Source organism: Phaseolus vulgaris, chromosome 2, assembly GCF_000499845.2.
Source record: "Phaseolus vulgaris cultivar G19833 chromosome 2, P. vulgaris v2.0, whole genome shotgun sequence".
NCBI classification, from domain to species: Eukaryota; Viridiplantae; Streptophyta; class Magnoliopsida; order Fabales; family Fabaceae; genus Phaseolus; species Phaseolus vulgaris.
The window spans coordinates 44,473,312-44,497,827 of record NC_023758.2 but is presented as its reverse complement, the minus strand read 5'-3'; the positions used below and the strand labels follow the sequence as shown (position 1 = coordinate 44,497,827).

The window sequence follows — 24,516 nt, the reverse complement described above, 5'->3', positions numbered from 1 at the left end:
TCACTTATATACAATGAAATGTCCTCATCTCTAGTCGATGTAGGATCTCCAACAGGTCGGTCGTTATCACTTTCAACAGGCTGTGGTGGTACTTGCAGAAGACACTCTGATGATCAAGTCAGTCAGGGTGTTGTCACTCGATTGTCAGAGTACTGTAGATAATGACGTACCTGATTCTTGTAATTTGTGTTATTTATATTACCTTAATGGATTTTCGTTGGTGAACCAGATTAGGAGGTTGGTTCTTGTTTAGGGTTGCACTAAACAACTTTTAACTACGGATTAACCCGACTGACTTGGTCAACCCATGACTTGTCGTCATGGGTCGTGACAGTACAATAAATAATGTGATATATAAATACAGTTATGATACAAATAAAATTAAACTTAAAAGTAACATAACTGTTATGATAAAAAAAATCGTTGTTGTATGCCTTTTTTTAGATAAGGATTCTTACATTAACTATAATTTAAAGTAGTCTTGAAAAGCAAAAAATTGAGAATAAAATTATGATGATTAGTATCCATCATATTTTTCTACTTCCAATGATGATTCTTGCATGAATAGTCATCAAAAGCACCTAAAAAATAAATTTTAAAAAAAACATGTTAAAAGTTAATCACAATGATTAAAAAAATCATTATCTTATGACAACAAAATGATAGCAATTATGAAACTATTGTACATCGAAGAAACGATAACAATTATAACTATTATTATTGTTACTAATAATTTTTAAAGAAAATTGAATCAACAACTATTATTAAATTTCCATTACAAACTTTCATTATGGTTGAATTTTTTTTTTTAATAAATAGTGAATTATTTAAAATCAATTATTTTAATTATGTTATTTAGTTTTAACTATTATATGTTTTGAATTCTAGTGAATTATTAATATTATATTATTATTTTTGGAAAATATTAAATAAAAATTAATTTAAAAAAACAAATAATTAATTATTATATTGATTAAATTAGATATAATTTTAAAGATTAAAAATATTATTAATATTGAAAATAATTTTTATTATTAATGAATAATATTTATTTAAATATTTAAATTTTAATTATTAATTATTTAAATTTTAATTAAAACCTGATAATTAATAAAAGTTTAAAAACTATTTCTCAATAATAAAAATTAATTTAGATATCAATAATTTTTTTTAAATATCTAATTTAGTCAATATAATAATTAAATATTTATTATTTTTAAAATTGATGTTTATTTAATTATTTTAATATAAATATAATTAGTTAAAAATAATATAATATAATTAAATAAACATTATATTTGTATTAATTATGTTGATTATCTATTTTAAAGTATAATAAAATCAACTTTATTTAATAAAACACTAAAATAAGTATTATAAAAAAAGAAGAAAATAAATATAAAGAGTTAACATTTAAAATAACTATATTCGAGTGATGTTTAAAAATTTAGGAGTGAAAAAAACGTGTTCACAATACACTGTTTATAAGATTATTGTACGTACTTTAAGCAATAAAAACTAAAATACTTGGGCATAAGCTAAATTGTTTAAATTTATAAGGATTAAAAATATTATAAATAGTATATTATAACTAAAAGATATTATTTTTAAAATGTAAAAACTAAAAGTTTATGTTTGCTTAATTATAAAAGTTAAAGAAGTTATTAAAAAAAATAGAAATATTCTCAACCACTTAAAATAAAATATATAAAGTTTTTGGCTGCAGTGTTGGAAGGAGACAAGAAGAAGTTTCCCAGAAGTTAGCAAAGAGTCTCAAACACTCGGAACAGTGTTTCCAGTTCCAGTTCCAGTTCCAATTTTTTCTTTCATTTACTAAAAAATGGTTGTGATATTTTTTGTAGACTATGTTCAGTGTTGATGCTTTATGAGGAAGAAAGGAACTAGAAGCTACAGCATGAGAAGCAATCCCACTACCAATTCCAATGCCAAGGTTGTTCAGTTCTTTCCTCCTTCCTAAACCCAAACCCAAACTCAAACCCAATCCAAGGTTGTCACTTATATTCCCATAAACTAATACCAACAATTGAAGTTAAAGCAATACCCATGAATCCCATCCTTCATGGGTAAGGACAAAACCAACTCTTTCAACAAGAATCGAGATTTGTGATTTAAACTTAACCCCACCACCACTCTTGAGTTTCTTTCATCCATACATTTAAAAATAATAAACAAAATAATAAAAGAAAGAAGTTATTGGTTGGATCTAGAGAGAGAAGAGGATGAAGATGGGGAAAGTGGAGATGGTGCTTGCAATGATGGTGTTGTTCAACATGTCTTCTTGTTCGGCTTGGTTTGGTAACAAACACAAAAGTGGAAGGAGCTCAATTCTCCCAAGTCAACCCACGTCATCATCATGTCCAAGGCTATTGAATCCTGCTGGCTCTTCTGTTGTGATCCCTCTTCATGGCAACGTTTATCCTGTTGGGTAGGTACATAAGATGTTGTTTTCTGGTTCAGAACTTTTTCATGAGTATAGCAAAACAACTTTAGTTTTTTGTTCCTGGCGAAAGTAGTCTTCTGTAGACATCTATAGCTTCCTTTCTAATTGAAGTGAAACATTATAGGATATTGATATTCTGATATAAGTCATTTTTTATCGTTGATTTCAATGTTTGTAGGTTCTATAATGTTACTCTCAATATCGGTCAGCCACCAAGGCCTTATTTTCTTGATGTGGACACAGGTAGTGACCTCACATGGCTCCAGTGTGATGCCCCTTGTACCCATTGCTCTGAGGTATTATCATCATTTCACTACCTATATGAAAAGAAAATCCCCCATTAACTAATTCCTTTTTGAATGCGACTTCAAAATGTTTTGAGATTGAAAAGCTCATTCTTGCTTATAGTATTACACTGCGCATGTAATCTTGATTGGTTGAATTGAATTTGTTGCTTGTTTTTCCAGACACCCCATCCACTGTACAGGCCTAGCAATGACTTTGTTCCTTGCAAGGATCCCCTTTGTGCATCCTTGCAGCCCTCTGATGACTACAACTGTGAGCACCCTGATCAATGTGACTATGAAATTAATTATGCAGATCAGTACTCAACCTTCGGTGTGCTTCTAAATGATGTCTACCTTCTTAACTTTACCAATAGAGTCCAACTTAAAGTTCGGATGGCACTCGGGTTAGTTTATTATGCAACCTTTGTTTCACCACCTCTCAACCATTTTTCCTTTGTCTATGATTGTTCTCTTAATATATATTGGCGTTTCTGCATGCTTGCTTTTAGAAAAGGCCTTCAGATAAAATATGAAATATTCAGCAAAATGTTTGTATTGTACCAATCACATACGCACATACAATTTTTTCCTAAATCATGTCAAATAAAAGGATTTGATGCAGATGCTGGGAATTGTAGCCTATGTTAATGGATGTTCCGTTTCCTAAAATGCAGAACCAAACATGCACGTTGTGCCATGTAAAACGCTATTTACTAACAATTGAGTGATTAAAAATAATTAACAACAGAGAAGTTATGTTTTTCATAGTACACATTTTTCTTTCAGGGATGACTAAAACTTTTTTCTTTTCATTTTCCAACAAATTTCTTATGGAGTTCAGCAATCCTGAGAATTTGAATATATTCTCTCCGGATAATTCGTTTAAGTATTGCCATTGCCAGAAAGGTTCTAGAAAATCACTCCATTGTTGGGTGTTCAGAATATTGTTGATCATGCCATCTTTACATTAGAATGTGTCAAGTATTTTTGTTGAGACATTCTTAGTAGTAAGCTAATGCACCTCTTTTTCTATTCATTTCTACAGATGTGGATATGATCAAGTCTTCTCTCCTTCTTCTTACCATCCCTTAGATGGAATACTTGGCCTTGGAAGGGGAAAGACCAGCTTGGTATCCCAGCTGAATAATCAGGGCTTGGTGCGAAATGTGATTGGGCACTGTTTAAGTTCACAAGGAGGAGGGTATATCTTCTTTGGAAATGCATATGATTCTGCTCGAGTGACATGGACTCCAATGTCATCTGTAGATCCGTGAGTACATCTAAGAAGTCACATCCTCATTTTACCTTTTCCACTTGTTCTCATGATTCATAACTCTAGGTTCTCATTTAAATCTTCTGTGTGTTTTGTGTCAGCAAACATTACTCTGCAGGGCCAGCTGAACTTGTTTTTGGAGGGAGGAAAACTGGGGTTGGAAGTCTAACTGCTGTTTTTGATACTGGGAGTTCTTATAGTTACTTCAACTCTCGTGCTTACCAAGCATTACTTTCTTGGGTCAGTTAAATGATTTTCACTACATTCCTCAATTTGAAGTGTTTCAATAGGCATGAGGCCTTTCTTCTATATGATCATGCAAGTTTTATTGGAAAATGGAAAAATAATAAACCTAATTCATTCTTATGTTCATCAAAATTCAGGTTTACATTACAGTAATTTTCCTTGGCATATATCTTTATATTCCAACCCTTAAATTTTTCGAGAGGTGTCTTGCCTAGTGTAAATATTGATGTATCAATGCATCTGCCAAACGGACCAAATCAAGCACAAAAGTCTAGTTTGCAGTGTTGCTCCCTATTTGTCTCTGTCCTTATTTCTTTCAGGTTTCATCAAGAAGATTCAAATTATAAGAAAAACAAATAAATAAAGTGCTTTAAGTGAAGGTTTTGTTAACATAAGCCCTCAGGGCAATTTTAAGCAACAATTGGAAAGTTTTTTTCACAAAAGAAAAGAAAGCATTTATCATATTTTCTACTTTTGTGCCAGAAAATAATGGGAGGTTACTTAATATGGCCATTTGTTCAATTTCCAACTGTAGCTGAAGAAAGATTTAACTGGAAAGCCCCTGAAAGCAGCACCTGATGATCAGACTTTACCTCTCTGCTGGCACGGTAGAAGACCTTTCAAAAGCATACGTGAAGTTCGAAGATACTTCAAGCCTGTGGCACTCACTTTCAACAATGGTGGAAGAGTTAAAGCTCAATTTGAGATCGCTCCTGAAGCTTATCTTATTATATCAGTGAGTTCTACACTCGAACCTATCAATATCTATCTTGTATGTTTCTCAACTTCTTTGCTGCTATCACATGTAATGGATGTATTTGATGTGTCCTACGTTTTTCCAGAACCTGGGAAATGTTTGTCTGGGCATTCTAAACGGCTCTGAAATAGGTTTGGAGGAACTGAACCTAATTGGAGGTAGGGATTGTTATACTGTCACCATCTCTTTTGTTCTGGTTCCCCATTTGGATAATGGATATATATTATATAACTTGCATCGCAAATCTTCTCTTTATTGTTTATGCAGACATATCCATGCAAGACAAGGTGATGGTATTCGAAAATGAGAAGAACCTAATTGGTTGGGGACCGGCAGAATGCAGCCGTGTTCCAAAATCTAGAGATGTCAGTATTTGATCATTAAAAAAAACTAGTTCAGGCATGCATGGCACAGGGTTGGTGTTCCAAAATCTAGAGATGTTGGTTATATTGGAACATGTTACGGAGGTCCATCATGCTTAGGATATTTATTGTTCTGTTGTATTAGTATAACATTCTGATTCCCGAAGTAATTACTTATAAACATTCGTAAAATTTAAAAGGTAAAACACAATGAAAGTTGATGCAGTATCGACGACAATAACACAAGTTTAGTTTCAAAGTAGACAAAGTCTCGTTTCGAGAAGATGAGATGAAACCCTGCATTTCAATTTTCAATTGCTTCTGAAAAATTAAAAAAATATAATATAATATTATCACAAACATACAAAAAAATCCAACTGCAATAGCATTGGAGCTAGAATTTTCTACAGGGTCCTTACACCTTAACACAATTCCTAACATAACTAACGGATCTTCATTCTTCACCCAGTGGAGATCATTTTACTTTAGTGACCAATAGCAGTTAAATTCCACAGAGAACGGTCACCACTGCACGTGCAGTAGTTATGGCCGCACGATTTAATGGTTTTTTTTTTGGCTTTTAACGAATTTTAAAAATAAATGTGAAACCTTGTTTCATGCGGGTCCCACCCTAAAGAATTAAAATGTCTTGGGAAGGTACGAGAACATATCGAGCCACGGGGGCTGGTTGATTTGGTATTGGGTTTGAGGGGCAAAAGCGTCATTTGCCGACATCTCCATGAAATTAAAATCGAAGCCCGAAACCAGGTCCGGGCCCAACTCGAGGTCGTTCCACTTGGGCTCGCTCTGCACCTCCTTCTCGCAGGTGCCGTCCGGCGAAACCACGTGCTCCGAGCAGCTAGAGTCTGTATTTAACCTCGGCACCGAATCCGACGTGTTCATGTACAATTGGCTGTTCCTGAAATGATCGTGGCCGTACATCTTGATGTCAGGCTTCATCTCGGGCTGGAACAAAACCTCTTCGGGTAAATTCGCCGGTTTCTGATCCACCACAGCATCGCTATTATTGTACTTCTCAATCTTCCCTTTCTTGTTGTAAATTCGACACAGCACCCAATCATCAAGCTGCAATCCCAACAGACACAATCGTTACAAAAGTTCACCAAGTCGCATGTTATTATCACCATGAAGTGAAATTAAAAAAAAAAAAATTGAAGATTGCTGTTATTGGGACATACCCTCAAATTGTTGTTTTTCTTGGAGGCAGATCTATCGACGTTGGCCAAGCGATATTCGTGCATGATCCAATTGGTCTTCACTCCTTTCGGGGCTTTCCCCGCGTAGAACACAAGGGCTTTCTTAATTCCAAGGGCTTTCGGTTTTCCAATCGGTTTATCCGCTCCGGTGGCCTTCCAGTACCCGGTCCCGGCCGCCCGGTTCGGTCGTGAACCGTTTGGGTATTTTCGGTCTCGAGGGGAGAAAAAGTACCACTCTTTCTCACCGTAAAGAGCCATGTCTGCACACAGAAAACAACAAAGTAGATTTTAGGGTGTGTCCAAGTTCTTTGTTAGTTGAATAATGCTCAAGAAAAAGGTGGGTACCTGGAAGCTGCCATGGATCAAACTTGTACAAATCGATTTCTTTGATGATGGGAGCAGCAATGGAGTGAGCAGCACACTTGGTACACAAGTAGTGGTTCACGAGTTCATCGTCAGTGGGGTGGAATCTAAACCCGGGTGGTAATTCCAGTTGTCCTTGCATTCGCGGTTTTTCTCTGCTCTGGTTTGTGACTGTGTTCCTCGTATCCTTAGTATAGTTGTTGTGTGTGAGTTTAAACTTGAGAAAAGAAAGGTGAGGTTAAGCTTTATAGGAAGCGAGAAAGGGTTAATTTTCACGCGTGCCTGGAAGGAAGGCGGTACGTAGGGTAGACAAGTCCTTCAAACTTCGAACCTGGTCTGCTTTCCAACCTATAAAGCTCACCGCACTCCATACGTGGCACATTCTGAGTGGATGATGCGTTTCAGTGAGCCACCTTCGCCTCATTTTGTCACTGCTTTCGTCACCGCCCCACCCGGTTTCGGTCAAATCGTTGACTCTTTTGGTACCTCTTTGTCTCGTCGACATCCTGTGGGGCCAACTCTTCTCTCCCACGTGTATTATTTAATATCAAACACTTCTCACGCTACGATACTTGTGTATAACAATGGATAATTAGATAAATAGTATCTGTTAATTTTAATATTATATTAACAAGTAAATTTTATTTAATTATAAAAAATTGATTTGTAAGATAATATTTACATATTATAAATGTTATAAAAAAAATCTTCAAACCAGCTCAAACAAAATCAAAATACAACGGCCATGAGCCAATCTTTCTAATATCGGAATTTGCTGTTTGATATTTGATTGATTATTAAGAAAAATAGGAGAGTTCATGAGATGTTTTGAATCTAAAAGGGTTTATGATCATGCTCCAAACACTAATACTCCAATCATTTCTCCCAAAACTAGCTTTTAAATCTTTTCGTAAAATGTGAATCCAGGCTGCGCAGCAAATCTGGAACTTCATAATGTTAATTACCTGACAAAATTAATTGTCAGCCGTCAATAATTCTTCTGCACCACACAATAAAAGTCGTCTATTGATGACATAATCGAAATTGTTGTTTTTTGTAAATGTTTTATTTTTATTTCGGTCATTCTTAATTTGTATTATGTTGTGTTGTATTAATATAATATAGTACGAGGGTTTAGCACACTACTTTGGTAACAGGTTGAGTGATAATTAGACACTAAAGTGATTAGTATTTTAATATATCAACCACTTCAAATTTCTTTAAAAAAAGAGGTTTCATAACTATTATTAATAATAAAAAACATTTTCTGAAACACACTCCTACAAAGTAATAATAGTGTATGGTTAGTTGCAGTTGGATATTGGCACCACACTTCAGTAATGCTTTGACTATGATGTGCGCGCCACATTTGATGAAGAGTTGGTGACATCTTTTTCCGTGGCGCAGCACACAATTAAGACACCAATGTGCACACACAGAATTTTAGGTTGTGACTATTCTTCTAGAATGTTTTCAGTAAAAAAAAAAACACAACAAAAGTTATTGGGGATGTTGTAGCACTGGTTGATAAATGGAACGAGGTAAAAAAACATTGGGTAAATAGTTATATTGAGAGTTGCATGGAATATATTTTTGAATTTAGCAAGAAGAAAGGGATTGAGAAAGAGTAAAAAAAGAATGTGAAATTGATGTGGTTGGTGAGGGTAGTGGATAAGGACGTTGGTCTAAAGGGGAAGCTACCAGGATGTTACCTCGTAATAGATTCATGAAGACTAGTCAGTCCACAATTAATTGGTCTATGTTACCAATCATTTTCATCTTTTGGCCCTTCGGATTCAATTCAAACCTTTTTCTTCAACTTCTTGTCCTCTTCCTTTTTTTTTCAACTTTCCACCTTGGATCCATCCACAATCCATTCCTCCCTCCCACCTTTCACTTTTATCTCCTCTGCTTCCCATATTCAACAATAATATCTTATAATATTAAATTGAGTACAATATCACTCAAAACCAATTCTATTTTTTTAAATCGTAAGCCCAATTGATTTAAATACTTATTAAATAATAAAAATAAATATCTTTTTTACACAAAAAGTAATTTTTTATTTTTTATTTAAACTTTATACTTTTTGAAGGAATATGTTAAAATAATAAGAATATTTTGTAGAAGATAGTTGACGTCTATAAAAAAAATGTTGTAGTTTATTAAAAGCAATTGTGTGTAGAGTGAGTGTGAACACTACTGGATGTAGATATGAATTTACTGACTAACTGTTGACTTAAAATAAGGAATAACTAAAAAGATTGGTGGCTGTTTGTGAGTTTGAAATTTGGTTTGATGAGATTGAGGTGTAAACTTGAGCACCAAGTTTTGTTTCTGAAAACGTTTTGTTTCTGAAAACATAATGATCATATATGTTCGCCGCCGTCTCTTTAGTGGTCCAATAAAATATAGTATTTGTTTAAAAGTAAATAAAGGCATATTCCAATGAAGATGTGGTCCAAGACAAATTAACATTTTGTTTTCTAGTAACTTTCCCACCTTCTACGAACCTTCTTAATACTTTACATTTCTTTTAAATTTTAAAAACCTCATAAATTACATATATTACCAACATTTAAGAAAAATATATTTTCAAACGAGATTCTAAAATGAAAATTAATATTTCAGTATTTGGATTAATATTTTGGAATATACTATAATATGCTTATGAAAGAGGCCCAACTATACTGTCGCAGGTATGATTCCTGTAAATGCACTTTTATTCAACCAATAATTTAGTGTAGGTGATACCTCATTTTGTTTTCTTTCATTAAATCGTAAACATGAAAAATAGATTGAGAATGAATATCAAAACGTGGAAAAAGCATTTGGAGAAGAAGGATCACTTTATCTTGAGTGGGCTGCAAAAATGTCTGTAGGTTAGTCCAATTCAGCCCAACTTTTCATTGTCACAAATTTTCCACCTTTTTTTAAAAATTAAGAGAATTATTAAAATTACTTTAAAGAAATACTATTCTATTTTAATGTATTTTCAATTACAAATTCCTTTTTTCTATTTAACATTTAAGGATAAAGTTAGAATGTTGAACACTTTTACTAAAATCTTTTGATAATGAGTTACTATTCGACCACTTCCTTTTAATTCAATCTTATAAAATTAGTTTATAAAATTAGTTTATAAGGTTTTTATTTCTACTAATAAAGAATTTTCAATATATTATAAAAAAGTGAAAATGAAATAGAAATTTAAAAAATGTAAGATGCTAGTTTCCTAGACAAAATGAAGATAGTGAAGTTAACTGAAAAGGGGCAAGTGCAGCGCAACAAGTGTGTCCCATGCAAGTTGACACGTTAGTAGATTGAAGTCATTTTTAACAATTTCTGCTATCTCCATCGTCAATAAAGTCTCAACTCATCGAAAGAAGCTTAAGTGAAGGAAATGCCATGTCAGGTGTTTCATTAGCGGTGTGTGGTCCAGAGGAACAGGGAAGCATCAGCTTTATGGGTTCATTGCGTTTGATAGAGCTTCAGCTAGTCGCATTCGTCTTCGTTTTCTCAGCCACTGGTCTTGTCCCTCTTCTTGACCTAGCCTATTCGGCCCTCATATCCATCTACCTAATCTTACTCGCTCGTTTCGCATTTCCCTCACACGGATCTGGGCCGGGCCCTATCTTCCATGCAAGTGGGCTTTTCCGAGTGTACGTGGTTGTGGGCACCGTGGTGGGCCTGTTCCTGCCCCTGGCCTATGTGCTTGGTGGGTTTGGGAGAGGAGACAAGCACGCGGTGCAGGCCTCGAGCCCACACCTGTTCTTGCTCTCGTTTCAGATACTAACTGAGAACGTGATAAGTAGCTTTTCACTGTTCTCACCACCCGTTAGGGCCATGGTGCCCTTAATGTACAGTGCGAGGAGGATCTTTGTGGACATTGATTGGGTATCTGATGCGTGGCTGAACCAGAGTTTGGTCAGAAATGCAGACCTTAAACAGGAGAAGGCGTGGTTTTGGTTTGGGAGGGTTTTGTCTGTGGCTAATCTGCTTTATTTCTCCATCAATCTCTTTGGCTTCTTGATACCAAGCTTCTTACCAAGGGCTTTTATGAAATACTTCCAAGAAAGAGGAGAGGTTTATGCCAAGGTAATGGAAGATCAACAATATATCATCAACAATGTATCTCATCCACCGGATAATAAGAAGTCACATTAACTATGTTTCTCTCCAAACACATTTTACTATGCTTTCTGTTAACATCATCATACCTCTTCATTCAACTTGTTCATATCTAATTATAGTCTCATTTACTTTATGAGCATGAGTAACAAATAATTTCATAAAATACATTGAGTATTCGAAGACTATATACAAATTGATTGCGCAACACTAGCCGTACACAATACTGTGAATTTTGTTCATAAAATAACTTTTGAGAATTAACTAAAGTTGTAAGGTTTTTAATAGGGATATCAAAATTACAATTTAGCCTACCGTAAACTGAATATAATAAACTATTGAAATGAAATATTTCGAAGACTTATAAATAATTTTATAACTTAAATTTAAACAAATCGATATTAAAAAAATGATAATTGATATTGTATTATTTGAAAGGAATACATTCTGAGATGGAAATCCAGATAATGCTTGCTGCGTACGTCACTCAAGTATAGACACTACTGAAACCAAGAAATAATATGCTAAGATTGGTATAATATATATATATATATATATATATATGTGTGTGTGTGTACGAACAATTCTTTCACATCCACATCCACATGGACATATATAAGGAAAATCACCTTTGTACTAAAAAGAGGAGATATAAAATATGAATTAATTAAGTGTTCTTGCTACCACCCAAATACTTCCAAATTGGAATTTAGTTAAAATTAACATTTTTTATGTGCATTAATCCTGTTAATATTCTATTTGAGGAGAAATTAAACAACTATAAATAATCAAATTACATAAGCATTGCATGGATGAGTATATATATCCTATTAACTTGTTATATATATTTGTGGATATCTTAATAACTGTTGTTCTCTGCAGACAGTGTTAGCATTACAATTTGAAAACTTAATCTTTCATAATCTTCATATATTTTATTAAATAACTACTAAATATTCCGCATGATCTTTTGACTAATCATATTCTTCTATATTTGTGTATGTATAAGATATATTCTGCAACATAAAAATCTCATTATTGGAGGAATTTATGATATCATATCTGTGGCCAATTTATGATATATAGAAGAAAAATGATTGAAAGGCCAACACTTTAGTCCCTTTTGAGCTGTGGCTAGCTATTTGGTGCTTATCTCATCACAACTTTATGAAGAGAAGAGTTAAATGAGACATATAAATTGATATTTTAAACACTTGTGATAAAAAAAATCATTTCACAAATAATTATATTTTTATTTTTTAAATTAAATTATTAATATATTATTTTATTATTAAAAATAATTTTTTCAAAGTGAATGTTTATTGGATAAAGAGTGTCAAAATATAATTTTTGAAGTGTTAATCTCCAACTTTTTTGTGACAGTTTATCACCATAGGAAAGTTTTGGTAATATTTTATAACTTAAAAGAATTCGTTGATGTTCTCATTAGGCACTAAAAACTTAACTTATATGCAATGTACAAACTAAAATTTATAATTTTGTTAAAACTTAATGCCAATTATAGAGACAGAATTGAATAGTTTAACCTTAAAAAAGAATGCTTATCATTTAGTAAAATCTACACCTTTTGAAGCAAAAACCATGAAGAAGGCCACGTTGATAAGTGTTGTAGTGACCACACATTTTACATGCTGTATGGCTGCATGGGGTATGCTGCTTTTGGAGATGGCGCACCTGGGAATCTGCTAGCTGGTGTGATTTCTATAACCCATATTGGCTCGTAGACACTGCAAATGCTGCCATAGTAATTCACCTCGTGGGAGTGGCCATTGGGATTTTGGCCCCTAACTGTGTACTTTCCTGTGGAGATGTATGTTTCACAGAAGATCCCAAAATGGAGTAACAGATGGATTGGCCTCAAAATATTACCTGTTGTTGGCTCAGTGGCAGGTGTCTTGCTTGACCTTGAGAAATATAAACCATTCCACACAAATTATTACTTCATCTGTCGCCTTCTTCTGGATGTAAGAAACTGAAGTGACATGCTAGCTATGGTTCTGGTTTGTATGCAACATTTTCTATTAGATCAATTGGATTACTCTAAGCCTCTCCTTGTTTAGAAAAATCAAAGTCAGGAGTTTCCTAGAATCACTTATATCTATGTGTCCAAACAAGGACTACCTACCTTCCTCAATATTATGCATGTTTTTCGAGGTTTAGCACTCCCCAAGCCATTTTCATTTTTTAACTGCAACAGGTAATATAACTTTTCCCGAGTCTACGTTTCGAAAATGAATGCAATTTTAATGCTTTTTTTCGCTTGCTATTTTTATTTACTCCTTTTGTATCCAGATATTCATTAAATACTTAACAAATTTAAGAATGTTTCAAAGAAAAGATTTGGTAAGAAAAAATAGTAATCAAACCACAATATCTTCTAAACGAAACCTGACTCGGCTTTATATTTGACTTCCTTTAACTAAGTTAAGATTTAACATCATTATAAAAACCCTGTAGAAGCCTTACTAACCCCTAATTTAATTATTTTAACTAAATGAATCAAACTTGAAGACATATTCATACAAACTAAGTCGAAATTTTCAAGAGGTGACATGCCTTATTTACACCACCCACAATATGTACATAGAAACAAAGTTGAATATACAGAAATTTCCAGAGAAAATGAAAAACGTACAGAAGTTTTTCATCAGTGGACTAAAGACTTTGCTGTCCCAGCAAACAAAAATGTTGAACAAGCTCAACCGAACACAGCTGATGACAAACAAATTTGAATGTATAAAATGCAGAAGCTTGTGCGAAGATCCATGTAATAATCGCAGCTTTTGGTGTCAATCCATGGTATATGTATTCAAGACATCGTACTATATATACCACAAGTATAAAAGGAGGGCTTCCTAGGACCCATTTCGGGGTGGATCCTCCCTTGAACCCGGAAAAAAGGATCACTCATGAGCCCTCATTAGGCAGGGATAATGAATAATGAAATTGATAGCACAAAAAAATATTTTACATCAACAAAACATGCTACATTAATTAACATTTGAAGAAACCAAAGGACCCCCTGGAAGAACATCAATTAGACCCAAGAAGACTTGAGACGCCAGATAAGGAAGCAGTATTTAAACATCAACGCATCATAACTTCAATCAAAACAAATATGCTATTAGGGAGGGAGGTAGATGAAATGGGGCCTTGGTCCTCTCTGAACAGAATCGTTGAACAGTTACCTTCAATTGGATGAATTCATCAAAAGACTAGAAAAGCTCCTCAGAATTGAATTTATTCCAGGCTTCCTGTAATAAACGATTAAACATTCAGGAAAAATGAAGGCTGTTATTCTGGACTTAGCAAAAATATAAACGAGTCTTCACACAAACCCCCGTACATGTCATATATTTATTAAAAAGAAAAGGAGGGGGGAATATTTACGAAGAAACAGCAAACTACTGACCACTAACTGCAGCTACCTAAAATTTTGGCGTAATGAATAAATTATGTATAACCACCAGACTAAAATACACACAACACAACACGTTTTCCTTTTAACTATAACACAACCCTGCTTGATAAATTCAACCAGCCACAGGATCATAACCAATATCATCTAGTTGTCCAGCCTCTTCAAAGCTATCTATGGCAACACTTTGTTCATTGGACCAGCAGGCGGTAGCTTGAAAATTATGCAAGGTGGTACTGAAGTATTTTGAGTGTGTTTGGTAAAACCAATAAGCCAACTACTAACTTATTTGACTAGCTTATAAGCTAGTTTGACCAACACAAAAGTGTTTGGTAAATACATCAAAGTAACTTATTTTAGGAACTTCTAGCTTATAAGCCATAAGCTACTTCAGCTAAATTCTTTCTAACTTTTAGCTTATTTAATTTTCTTTCATTATTATCCCTTATATTTTCATATATTTCCTTATTATCTTTATTTTATTTTACCTATTATTACCTATTTTAATTTTTCAATTACAGATATTTAGTTACACAGAAACATATGTAGTTATGTACTTTTAAGACATTTTACATTTACCAACTAGCTTATCAGGTAATTTTACCAAACACTTAAAAGTTAATAAGCTACCTAATGAACTCATAACTTATAAGCTAGGAACTTATAGCCTAGCAACTAGCTTATCAGTTAAAAACAGTAGTTTATAAGTTAAACATTAGCTTATCAGCTAGTTTTGCCAAACAGATGCTTTATAAATCATAACTGTAAGTTTTTGTTGGTTTAGTACACAAACATAATGGTGAGCAGTTTACACAGCTTTACCAAAATCTTAAATCCTCGATAAACAGTTATGATGTTAATGCAGATCATATAAAGCTAATAAAAATGTGATATTATACGTTGTGCACTAAAATACTAAATATAAAGCTCTCAGAGAGTTAGCTCTAGCTCATTTAATTAAAATTATATATATATATATGTATGTATATCACTTTGTCTGCTAGCAGGCATGTGTCACAACTCCAATACAAAAGAAAATGAAAGGAAGATGCAGGAAAGCTTGTAAGCGTTTCCAAGAAAATAATAACAGCTAAGCTAATAACCCAAGATCAACTGACTTCGTTGATCTTATTAACATACACTTTGGGTTAAACCCGTCCCCCAACTTAGTTAAAAATCCTGTCTTGGCTCATAGACAGAATTTTGACCAAAAATTGCTACACAGAATCACTTCTAAAAGCTTCGTAGAATAAGGGTAGTGTAATATACATTCAGAAACTCACTGATTACCACGGGCAACAGTAAACATATTATTTATAAAACGTTGATACAAAATGCATATACATGTTATGTTACACAAAATGACCAAAAAATACCTTGAGTAGATCAAACACCTTCTCTGCAACATATTTCTGCTGTAGATTGGCACCCTTCTGCTGAACTTTATCAGGATGGATACACAACGTTGCTTTCCTGTAGGCTTTTTTAACGGCGGCAGCTGTGATCAAATCAGTCAAAGAAACTGGCTGCCAACCACATTCAGGCCACAGTACCTGATCATCATTCATGAAGGAAGCAAGTTAATATAATTGATACAACCCTGTAACAAAAACAATAACACCAAAAATGTTAAGGGACTGCTTCAAAATTCAAATGCATGGACTGTTCAGTGTGTATAAATAATAATGGAAAACAAGTCCCTTTTACTCTGCTTTCCTCGGGAATCTGCTGGATTGTTTGCAATTGAACAATGAATATATCCTAACAATCTTTTCAAAACCAAACTTGCTTCCTAAGGACATGTCTTCTAGCAAATACCTGATCAGAAATTGCTCCTATGGATAATATCTATTGTATGTATGGTGGTTGAACCCAATGAATAGCAATTCAAACCCATACAATCAGTAGGGGTACAGTGTTAGAATTAGCACACCATCACATCTAGCCGTAGGGTCGTAGATTGATGATCTGAGAAAAAATATGCCAAAACACAAAATCCTACCATGCAATACACTAAAATTTGAACCAAAGAATTCAAAGAGAAGACATCATGAAGTAATTTAATGCATATTTCCAAGCACCACATGGGTATGGATAGAAAAAATCAGAGATATTATCCAAAGTGTGTGCACTAGATGTGCATACATATTGTAAGGTGGATAGCAAAGCTCGTAAATTCGCCTCTTTTCCCGCAGCCCAGCGCTTAATTTCAAAATCCAGTGTTTCACCAAGCCTCTGAAATCAGTGCACAGAAATTAGATAACAAAATTAAAGGATATTAGAAAAATGCAAACTTTTACTAGCAATTTTCACAAAACAGAGTTTTGGCCAGAACAAGGGTGAAGGAGAAAAAATAGAATCTAGCTTATGCAAGAATATGAAAGAAACCCACTCACATACAAAATCAAAAGAATAAAAAAGACAACTTACATTTCTCTCAGCTTGTTCTCTTTGAGTTTGCATGTCTCTCTGATTCTTCTCAGCCAATGCTTTTGCCTAGAATAAAATGGAAAAGGTATAAACAAAACAAGTTCAAACAATTTTGTACAGAAAGATACATTTGAGACATCCACAAATCTAATTTCAAGTTGGTTCAAAAAGAAAACAAAGTAATCAAATTAAGTAGACAACTACAGAAATGCAATAATACATACAGCACGCTCCTGAGTCCTCTGGTGGCGCTCCAACCTGGCTCGTCGCCTGTCTTCACTTTCCCCTTCAACATCTTGGAACTCTCCGGATGATGGAGCAGCTTCAAACCATAAAAGGAAATGGAAAAGAAAAGAAACAAATAAGCAATTGAGACTAACATGCTAACCACTACTGCAAAATTATATTGAGAATGCTGAACTACCTCCAAAAATTGAGGAAAGATCATCAACAATATTAGTGGATGATGATGCTTTTTTCATACTAGTAGATGTACTAGTAGATTTCCTTGTTGCATCTGACTGAAATTGGGATTCAAATACAGAGTCCTGAAAACATCCAGGTTCAGAAAATTAGCTATAAACTTTCAAATAAAATCAATCTAGTCTTAACATGCATGTCGGTCTTGCCTTTTTAATTTAGTTTAAAGAGCTTTAAATTTATAAAAGACTGCATAACAATCCACTTTTCATTCAAAAAATGATATTTGTTTAGAATTAAAAAGGAAAGAGTGAAAATAAGTACCCACTAACTAAAACTTGTTTTTTTACAGGGTAAATTTTGCAAGATGGGAATACACAAAATGCCAAGTTTTGGCCATTATATGCTAGTATAGAACTATAGATTAAAGAGAGGGTTCTCACTGAAGAGTTAGCCCTAGGAGGCCTTGGGGCACTGCTAGCTCGACCCATGCCAAAGAAGGATTCAAGATCATTTTCATTCTTTTGTTGGCTCATCCTTGCAGCAGCTGCAGCCCTTTCGCGCGCCTCAGCAGCAGCCCTTTCTACACTGGCACGTTCTGTTTTAACTCGTGCTTCGGCTTCAGCCCTTGCAGATGTAGCTCTTTCTTGTGCTTCCCTCTCCTTTGCCTCAGCAGCAGCCTTTTCGGCTTTTTCTTTCGCCCATGCAGCAGCCCTTTCTCGAGCTTCTGCTTGTGCCCTTTGCACTGCAGCCCTTTCAGCACGTCCTCGAGCTTCAGCATTAGCTTTATCTACAGCAGCCCTCTCAGCTCTTTGGCGAGCATCAGCAGCCGCTCTTTCTCGTGCTTCTCTAGTAGCTCGTTCTACTGCTTGTCTTGCCTTTTCCCTTTCCAGTCGTTGTTGTTCTCTTTCTTTCTCCTCTCTTTCTTTCATAACTCTTCTTTGCTCCTTTTCATCCCTCTCCTTTTGCTGCCGTTCCCGGTCTAACCTTTCCTGTTTTTCTCTCTCCTCAAGCACAGTTCTCTCATCTCTTTCCATTTGCACAGCTTCTTTGCTTCTAGCAGCCTTTGAATACTCTCTCTCCCTAACTTCCTTTGCATGCCTAAACTTAGCTTCAGCTCTATCCATTGCCTCCTTCATAGCTGCAGCAGCAGAGTTCATCTCTAATTCTTCATCAGGAAGACCATTTCCACCCTCATTATCATTACCACGACTTCTGCCCATGGCAAAATCATCAAGTTCATCAAACTGAGGTGAAGTGGGTACCCTTCCAGCAGCTGGAGCAGACTTAGGACCCTGAGAAAATCGTGTGGAACTAGGAAAAGAAGAAAAATCATTATCCTTCTTCCTAGCATTGGCAGACACTGAGGAAGTTGATCCTGACTTGGGAATATGCACTGGCCGTGGAGGAGGAGGTCTTGAAGGTGGTGGAGCAGTAGTTGGTTGTGTAAAAAGAGGAATCTCTGATACTGTCAGCCATATATCTTCACTTGGTTCCAATTTATCTTCATACTTCGGAGACATATCTTCCTGAATATTGGCTTGTCTAAAATCAACATTATTATATGGAGGGGAAGTAGACCTTTTGCCAACTGGTTTATCAGAATCAGAAGAATAGGTAGGCATATGAAATGGGGCCTGTGGAAATTCCCTGTCATTTTCAACAGGAGTCTTGCTTTTTGTGTCTCTCTCAGGACTCCTCCCAGATATCTTGTCAACTGGTTCTTTATCTCCAGTCCAACTTGGGGAACTGCTACCCTTCATGCTATTTCTCTCTGATGAGAAAGCAGGTACAGATTTTCCAAGACCATCAAATGGATCAATATCTTCATGCACAATGCCATTTGGAGTTGAAGAACTATCATTTTTTGTACTTCCAGAACTACTAAATTTATTAATTTCTTCCAATGGGTCCATAAAGTGGCCTGTGGATGAATCCCCTGGTGCTGAAGCTGATTCAAATACTTTGAAAGGATCCTCTGCCATGGTGGAGGTTGTTTTAGATGCGCTAGCAGTAGGTTCTGAGGAGAAAGTGGTATCAGGAGTGTGCCTGTTAATAATAATAATATATAGAAAACATTATGATACATCAACCATTGACCAAATAAACAATATCAAAGACTCAGACATCAAAGATAAGTATAGACAACTATGATGCTGTTCATTCCATTAACAAAAATAAGTTTAGATAAGTTTATGAAACGGATTCATTTAATTGGAGATTCACAGAAATTAGAAAACACAACGTTCATAGACCACATTTTGATTTTGATATAGACTTATTTCAGAAAAGGAACAAAGAACTTTTTAACAGACTCTCCTCAAAAGAGATTATAAACATATCTTTGATATTTGATGACATATTATTCTCCTTCATGTTACTTGGTTTATCCATGTTACTCACATTCAAAACCACTACCACTTTTAAAAACACATTTATCATTGATAAAATAAAATACAAGACAGAAAGACATGACAAGATTTAGTTCCTAGCTGCATACACCTTGTGTCCTTTCATATTCAAAATTCCAATCATCGTGTATTTTCATAGCAGTGTTATCAATTGCAGGTTGCAGAAAAGGCCGAAAGTCAATAATTCGATACACCATACAGAAGATAAAACTGTGGCCAAATAGCAGAAATTGCAAAGCAATTATATATTTATGAAAAATTAAGCTGTGTGCAAATAAAAGTAAAATGCATAAATTAACATAATATATAACAGTTCAATTGAATGGAGACTCATGAAAGATGATAAAGATGCAGGAAGAACGTTGGAGTAACAACATGCATGGCATTGGCAGCCAGTGGACAAAGTTACAATTGCGGATCCAAGAAATTCAGAAATGCAATAGTTCTGCTATAGCCGTTATTTAACAACACTGATCCATCACATGGGGTATTTTATGCGTAAACTACAAACAGAAATTAAAACAAATACAAATTTATCTCCAACAAAAAAATGTGATGCATGAACCAGCATATAAAATAATAGTTTGTCTGTCAATGTAAAGTTTGGTCCCATGAATGGACCATCCCCTCTACTTTCCTTCTAAGGATCAACCACATTTTACTTCGCTTAATTTTATGCACATAAAAAGCGTATGTTCACAAAGTCAAATTATAATCTGTTTGTTTTCCCTCAGTCTGTCCAATTTCACAGGAACCAAGGAGTCAACATAAAATTGGTTCCCAAGAATGGATCCCTCTACTTTCCTTCCATGGTTCTACCACATCAAATCCATATAATTATAATAGTGGCTAAAAGCTTTTGTTAGTTGTAGTAGTAGTAGTAGTAGTATTAAATAGTAATAATTGTAGTGGAATTGGATTCCTCCTTCCACTATTCACAATCATGGTAGTTGAATCAAGATGCAAATCATGAATTAATGCACATTTTCTGAATTGCAAATCAAATTGTAAGATTCAAGATAACATTAATATTAATATATGTATACATAAAAGACATACAAAGGCATAAATTCACTATCAATAACTAAGACCGTTTATTTTAATTTCTTGAACCTCTATTACAAGGGCCCAATAGCTAAAGCTAACCCTCCAAACAGCAATGGTTAAACTAACTAACTGTCCAAATCCAAACAAGATTTGTCTGGTCATGGAACTAACAGAAAAAACCAAAGACAAAAAAAACACATTACAATTTCATTTAGAGTTAGGGTTGTAAATGCATCGTACTTCTCTGGCCCACTAGCAACAAGCACAACCATGTGGGTGGCAGAACAATCAACACAGGCTGTAGATTTGCAATATGGCATCACTTCGCAATTTTGGCCACAAGAAGGCTGGCTAGGTGCGAAGTGATGACCCTTGGAGTGGGCAGGATGCCGCAATGCAATGATTTGCATTAGTGCCACTATTGTGTTGTGTGCAATTAACTACTATGAGTGCAGCACGGTTTTGCCAGCTCTGGCAGCCATTTTTGCATTTTTGGTATTTTTACAAAAGCCACAACTGCCAGGCACGAGCCAAAAAGCCCTTGGGAAAACAAGGGTTTTTAACCTGTATTGCAAGAACCATACAATTCATCATCCCAGTACGATACAGGCACAAAAACGATTTGTATCACCAACCTCATGTCTGACATTGTATCGCAAAATCATACTATACTAACTACCTTGCTCACATTCTCTTACTTTCCATTCTGCCTAACCAGATGAAACGCTTAGCAACAACAAAATTTTAAGACTTTCAACTCCTAGCTCCTAGTAAACAAAGCATCCTCAGGACAAGAGTAACTTAATTTTCTTTCATCATGGTAGAGCTGCTACACATCAGCAACCAGATAAAAAGAAAAACTCCCTTTGTAGAAATACAAATGAACAACATATATCACCTGGAACCTCACAAGTTATTTCCAATGCAAGGATAACCTTTGATCTACAAACAAAATGCTAAACTTAAACTCCACAGGATGCATGACATTCTCAAACTCTCAAAGCATTTTAGTTTTAAGATTTGATGATTACTCAAACTCTCGAATTACAAAGTGCATCTGTAACTTAAGTTGACCCAATTTGGGAGTTCCATACTGCCAATACACAAATAATAAATACCCACTAATGAAATCACCTCGTTATTCATCTTTGAAAATCCCTTGAGTTTGTTCAGTCACAAAACTAAAGAAAAGTATAACAAAAGTTACTAACCTTTTACTTCAAACTGTGATATGCATGCTTAAACGTCAATCAGACAGATTACCAAATAGACTGATATCTCATGAACAACAAATAATAGACTGATATCTCATGAACAACAAATAATTTAATATTGTGTGTACGGAATCAATCAAATCTTTACTACCAAAAACAGTTTGCACCTAAATTAACAGATGAAATACTTAGAGGAAGACAGCAGAGAGCAAAAGGCAACCTCCCCCCCTAACCAAAACAGCATCACCACCTCCACCTTCTAGTCAGTTCTATAGAGAATAGATCTAAACAACTAAAATCAATTTTGAGAAGGGCCAAGTTCAAAATTCAAACAACAAACCATTGATGACTCTAGAGGATAAAGGGGGACTGATTCTTTATTTAATTCGAACAATATCCTGTGGATAGATAATACTTCCCAGCATGTTCACCATACAGTGGAGATAAACTTTATATTCAATGGGACTGAGAACAGAAGAAAGCTATGAAGATCTCCAAGGAGAAATTTAGTCACTACATAATCCTGTATAGACCCAGACAAATCAAATTTCAGGAAGATTATTGCCAATTATTTGTTTTTTCAATGCAAATTTAAACCCAGTTATTAAACCATTTAGTGCTATAGAATCATCCCATTCTTTAATGAAGATCGTCCCTAATTAATGTTTATAATAAGCTATATTATCTTCTAAACAAAATGTAAGAAAGACATACAAAATTCAAACCTATCTCTGATTACAGAGTTTCTAGATGAAACCTTAAAGCGCTATAGTTTACAACCCATACTAGCCTTTACGGAATTTTTCAGTTCAACAGAGTCATTTTCACATTTCTCACTGATGTTTCCAGATTAAAAACGGAACAACTTTCCCCATAGAACACTAAATTCCAGCTCTCTCTGACAACTGCGCATGATAAAGAACAAAAAAACGCACCCGCACACTACTTCCTTGCGCATTAAGTAAAAGGTCAAAACCATGAATACCACACTGGGCAATGCCAATTGCAAAAGAACCCTAGTTACCAACTCACAGACACACATATGCATATACCTTCCACTAGATGGTGCCCTACTGTGTCCGAATCCAGCAAGCAAATCATCGAAATCCGAAGCACCTTTAGCATCCTTCTCCGATCTCTTCCCACCAGAACTCTTCGGTTCCTTCCCAAACCCGCCAAAAATATCGTCGAACGCGGCTGCGGAGCCACCGCTCTCTGTGGTGGCGAAAACATCATCGAATCTAACCTTAGAGGTGGTCTTCATCCCCGGCACGCCGTCGAAAATGTCGTCGTCATAGACAGGCTTGTCGTAGACCGGCGGCGGCGAGCTGGTAGACCGGGCGGGAGGTCCGCCGTACATGGAGTCCAAATCGAAGGGGGAATCGGCGCGGCGAGTGTCGGATCCGGCTCCGGCGAGGAGATCGTCGAAGGTGGAGGCGGATCGCGATGATCCGAAATCGAAGTTGAGAGGGTCAGCGTTGGAAGATCCCTTGGAGGGAGGAGCCATTGGCGCGGATTTGCCCTGAGGTTTGAGGCCAAAATCGGAGGTGAAGAGACCATCGAAATCGTTCATGGTTGGAATTGGAGAAAGGAGAAGGAGGAGCGATCTGGTGTGTGATGGTGCAGCGGAATGATGCGTTGCAAGGAGCACAGAGGGAAATGAAGGGGAAGGTTTGGGTCACGCCTTTGATTCCACCCTCCCTTTGTCCAATTGGAGCATTTGCCAAGAGACGGATCCACCTTGTTTAAACTCCTTTTTCCTTTTCTTTTCTTTTCTTTTCTTTTTCTCTTCAATCAATCATGTTTAACTATTAAGCCATCATTTTCCACTCTTTCACCTCTTCCATCTTATTCTTTTTCTCCATTTTTCTTAACCTCCTTTTACTTTTTCTTCTCTTTTCTTCATTAACTTCTTCTACTTTTGCATCCTTACCCTATTCAACCCTCAATTGGTGAAGTAGGAACACATTTCAAATATAAATACTTCTTTTTCTTCTTCTAACTATATTTTTTTTATTCATTGACTTTCTTCAATTGTTCAAATATTTGGTTCATTATTGTTCATGAAATTTCTCCTCTAATTAATTTCTTTTCTATTTATAAAACCCAAAGAAAATAATAACACGTGTTCAATTGTAATATTTATTTATCGCATTTTTTTATAAAAGTTAGAGCTAAGAAAGGAAGTTTAAATTAAATTATTGATGAATTAGTGAGAAAGATAATGTCTCCTAGGGTTTAGTTTTTTAGATGTTTTTTTTTAAAAAAAAACACAAACTTTGTTAATAAAACACAAATATTATTAATACTGAATTCACTTTTGAAGGTATTAATGCTTGAAAGAAGACAAATTGTTTTTATGGTGATAAGTTTATGGAAGTGTGTATATATATTTATAAGTTTCTTAACCTTGGATAAAGGAGAAGTATTGAATATGGTAGACATGGCAAATGATTAT

General features: G+C 35.0%; 4 protein-coding genes across 5 annotated transcripts; 2 read left to right on the top strand and 2 right to left on the bottom strand.

Annotated features, from left to right (window-relative positions):
- The first annotated feature begins 1,695 nt into the window (after positions 1–1,695).
- On the top strand, positions 1,696–5,578 carry LOC137812504 (aspartic proteinase Asp1-like). Its single transcript, XM_068614507.1, has 8 exons — positions 1,696–2,446; positions 2,640–2,757; positions 2,929–3,152; positions 3,794–4,018; positions 4,123–4,261; positions 4,803–5,003; positions 5,110–5,182; positions 5,292–5,578. The coding sequence occupies exons 1-8, from the start codon at positions 2,241–2,243 to the stop codon at positions 5,399–5,401; spliced, it is 1,296 nt and encodes a 431-aa protein (XP_068470608.1). The 5' UTR covers positions 1,696–2,240; the 3' UTR covers positions 5,402–5,578.
- Positions 5,579–5,671: 93 nt separating this feature from the next.
- LOC137812505 (protein ATAF2-like) lies at positions 5,672–7,293 on the bottom strand. The gene is made up of 3 exons (XM_068614508.1): positions 6,949–7,293; positions 6,586–6,863; positions 5,672–6,472 (listed from the first exon to the last, which is right to left on the bottom strand). The coding sequence occupies exons 1-3, from the start codon at positions 7,106–7,108 to the stop codon at positions 6,026–6,028; spliced, it is 885 nt and encodes a 294-aa protein (XP_068470609.1). The 5' UTR covers positions 7,109–7,293; the 3' UTR covers positions 5,672–6,025.
- Positions 7,294–10,270: 2,977 nt separating this feature from the next.
- Positions 10,271–11,136, top strand: LOC137809804 (uncharacterized). Its single transcript, XM_068610878.1, has one exon. The coding sequence runs from the start codon at positions 10,375–10,377 to the stop codon at positions 11,131–11,133; it is 759 nt and encodes a 252-aa protein (XP_068466979.1). The 5' UTR covers positions 10,271–10,374; the 3' UTR covers positions 11,134–11,136.
- A 2,519-nt stretch (positions 11,137–13,655) lies between these two features.
- Positions 13,656–24,009, bottom strand: LOC137812503 (auxilin-related protein 2-like). 2 transcript variants are annotated; one of them, XM_068614506.1, is made up of 9 exons: positions 23,111–24,009; positions 17,830–19,435; positions 17,391–17,514; positions 17,191–17,288; positions 16,967–17,032; positions 16,682–16,771; positions 15,913–16,089; positions 14,307–14,372; positions 13,656–14,219 (listed from the first exon to the last, which is right to left on the bottom strand). In XM_068614506.1, exons 1-8 carry the CDS (start codon positions 23,629–23,631, stop codon positions 14,334–14,336), a joined length of 2,721 nt encoding a protein of 906 aa, XP_068470607.1. In that variant the 5' UTR covers positions 23,632–24,009; the 3' UTR covers positions 13,656–14,219; positions 14,307–14,333. The 2 variants fall into 2 exon arrangements, with proteins under 2 accessions (XP_068470607.1, XP_068470606.1); XM_068614505.1 differs by having other exon boundaries at positions 13,656–14,372.
- Positions 24,010–24,516: the final 507 nt, after the last annotated feature.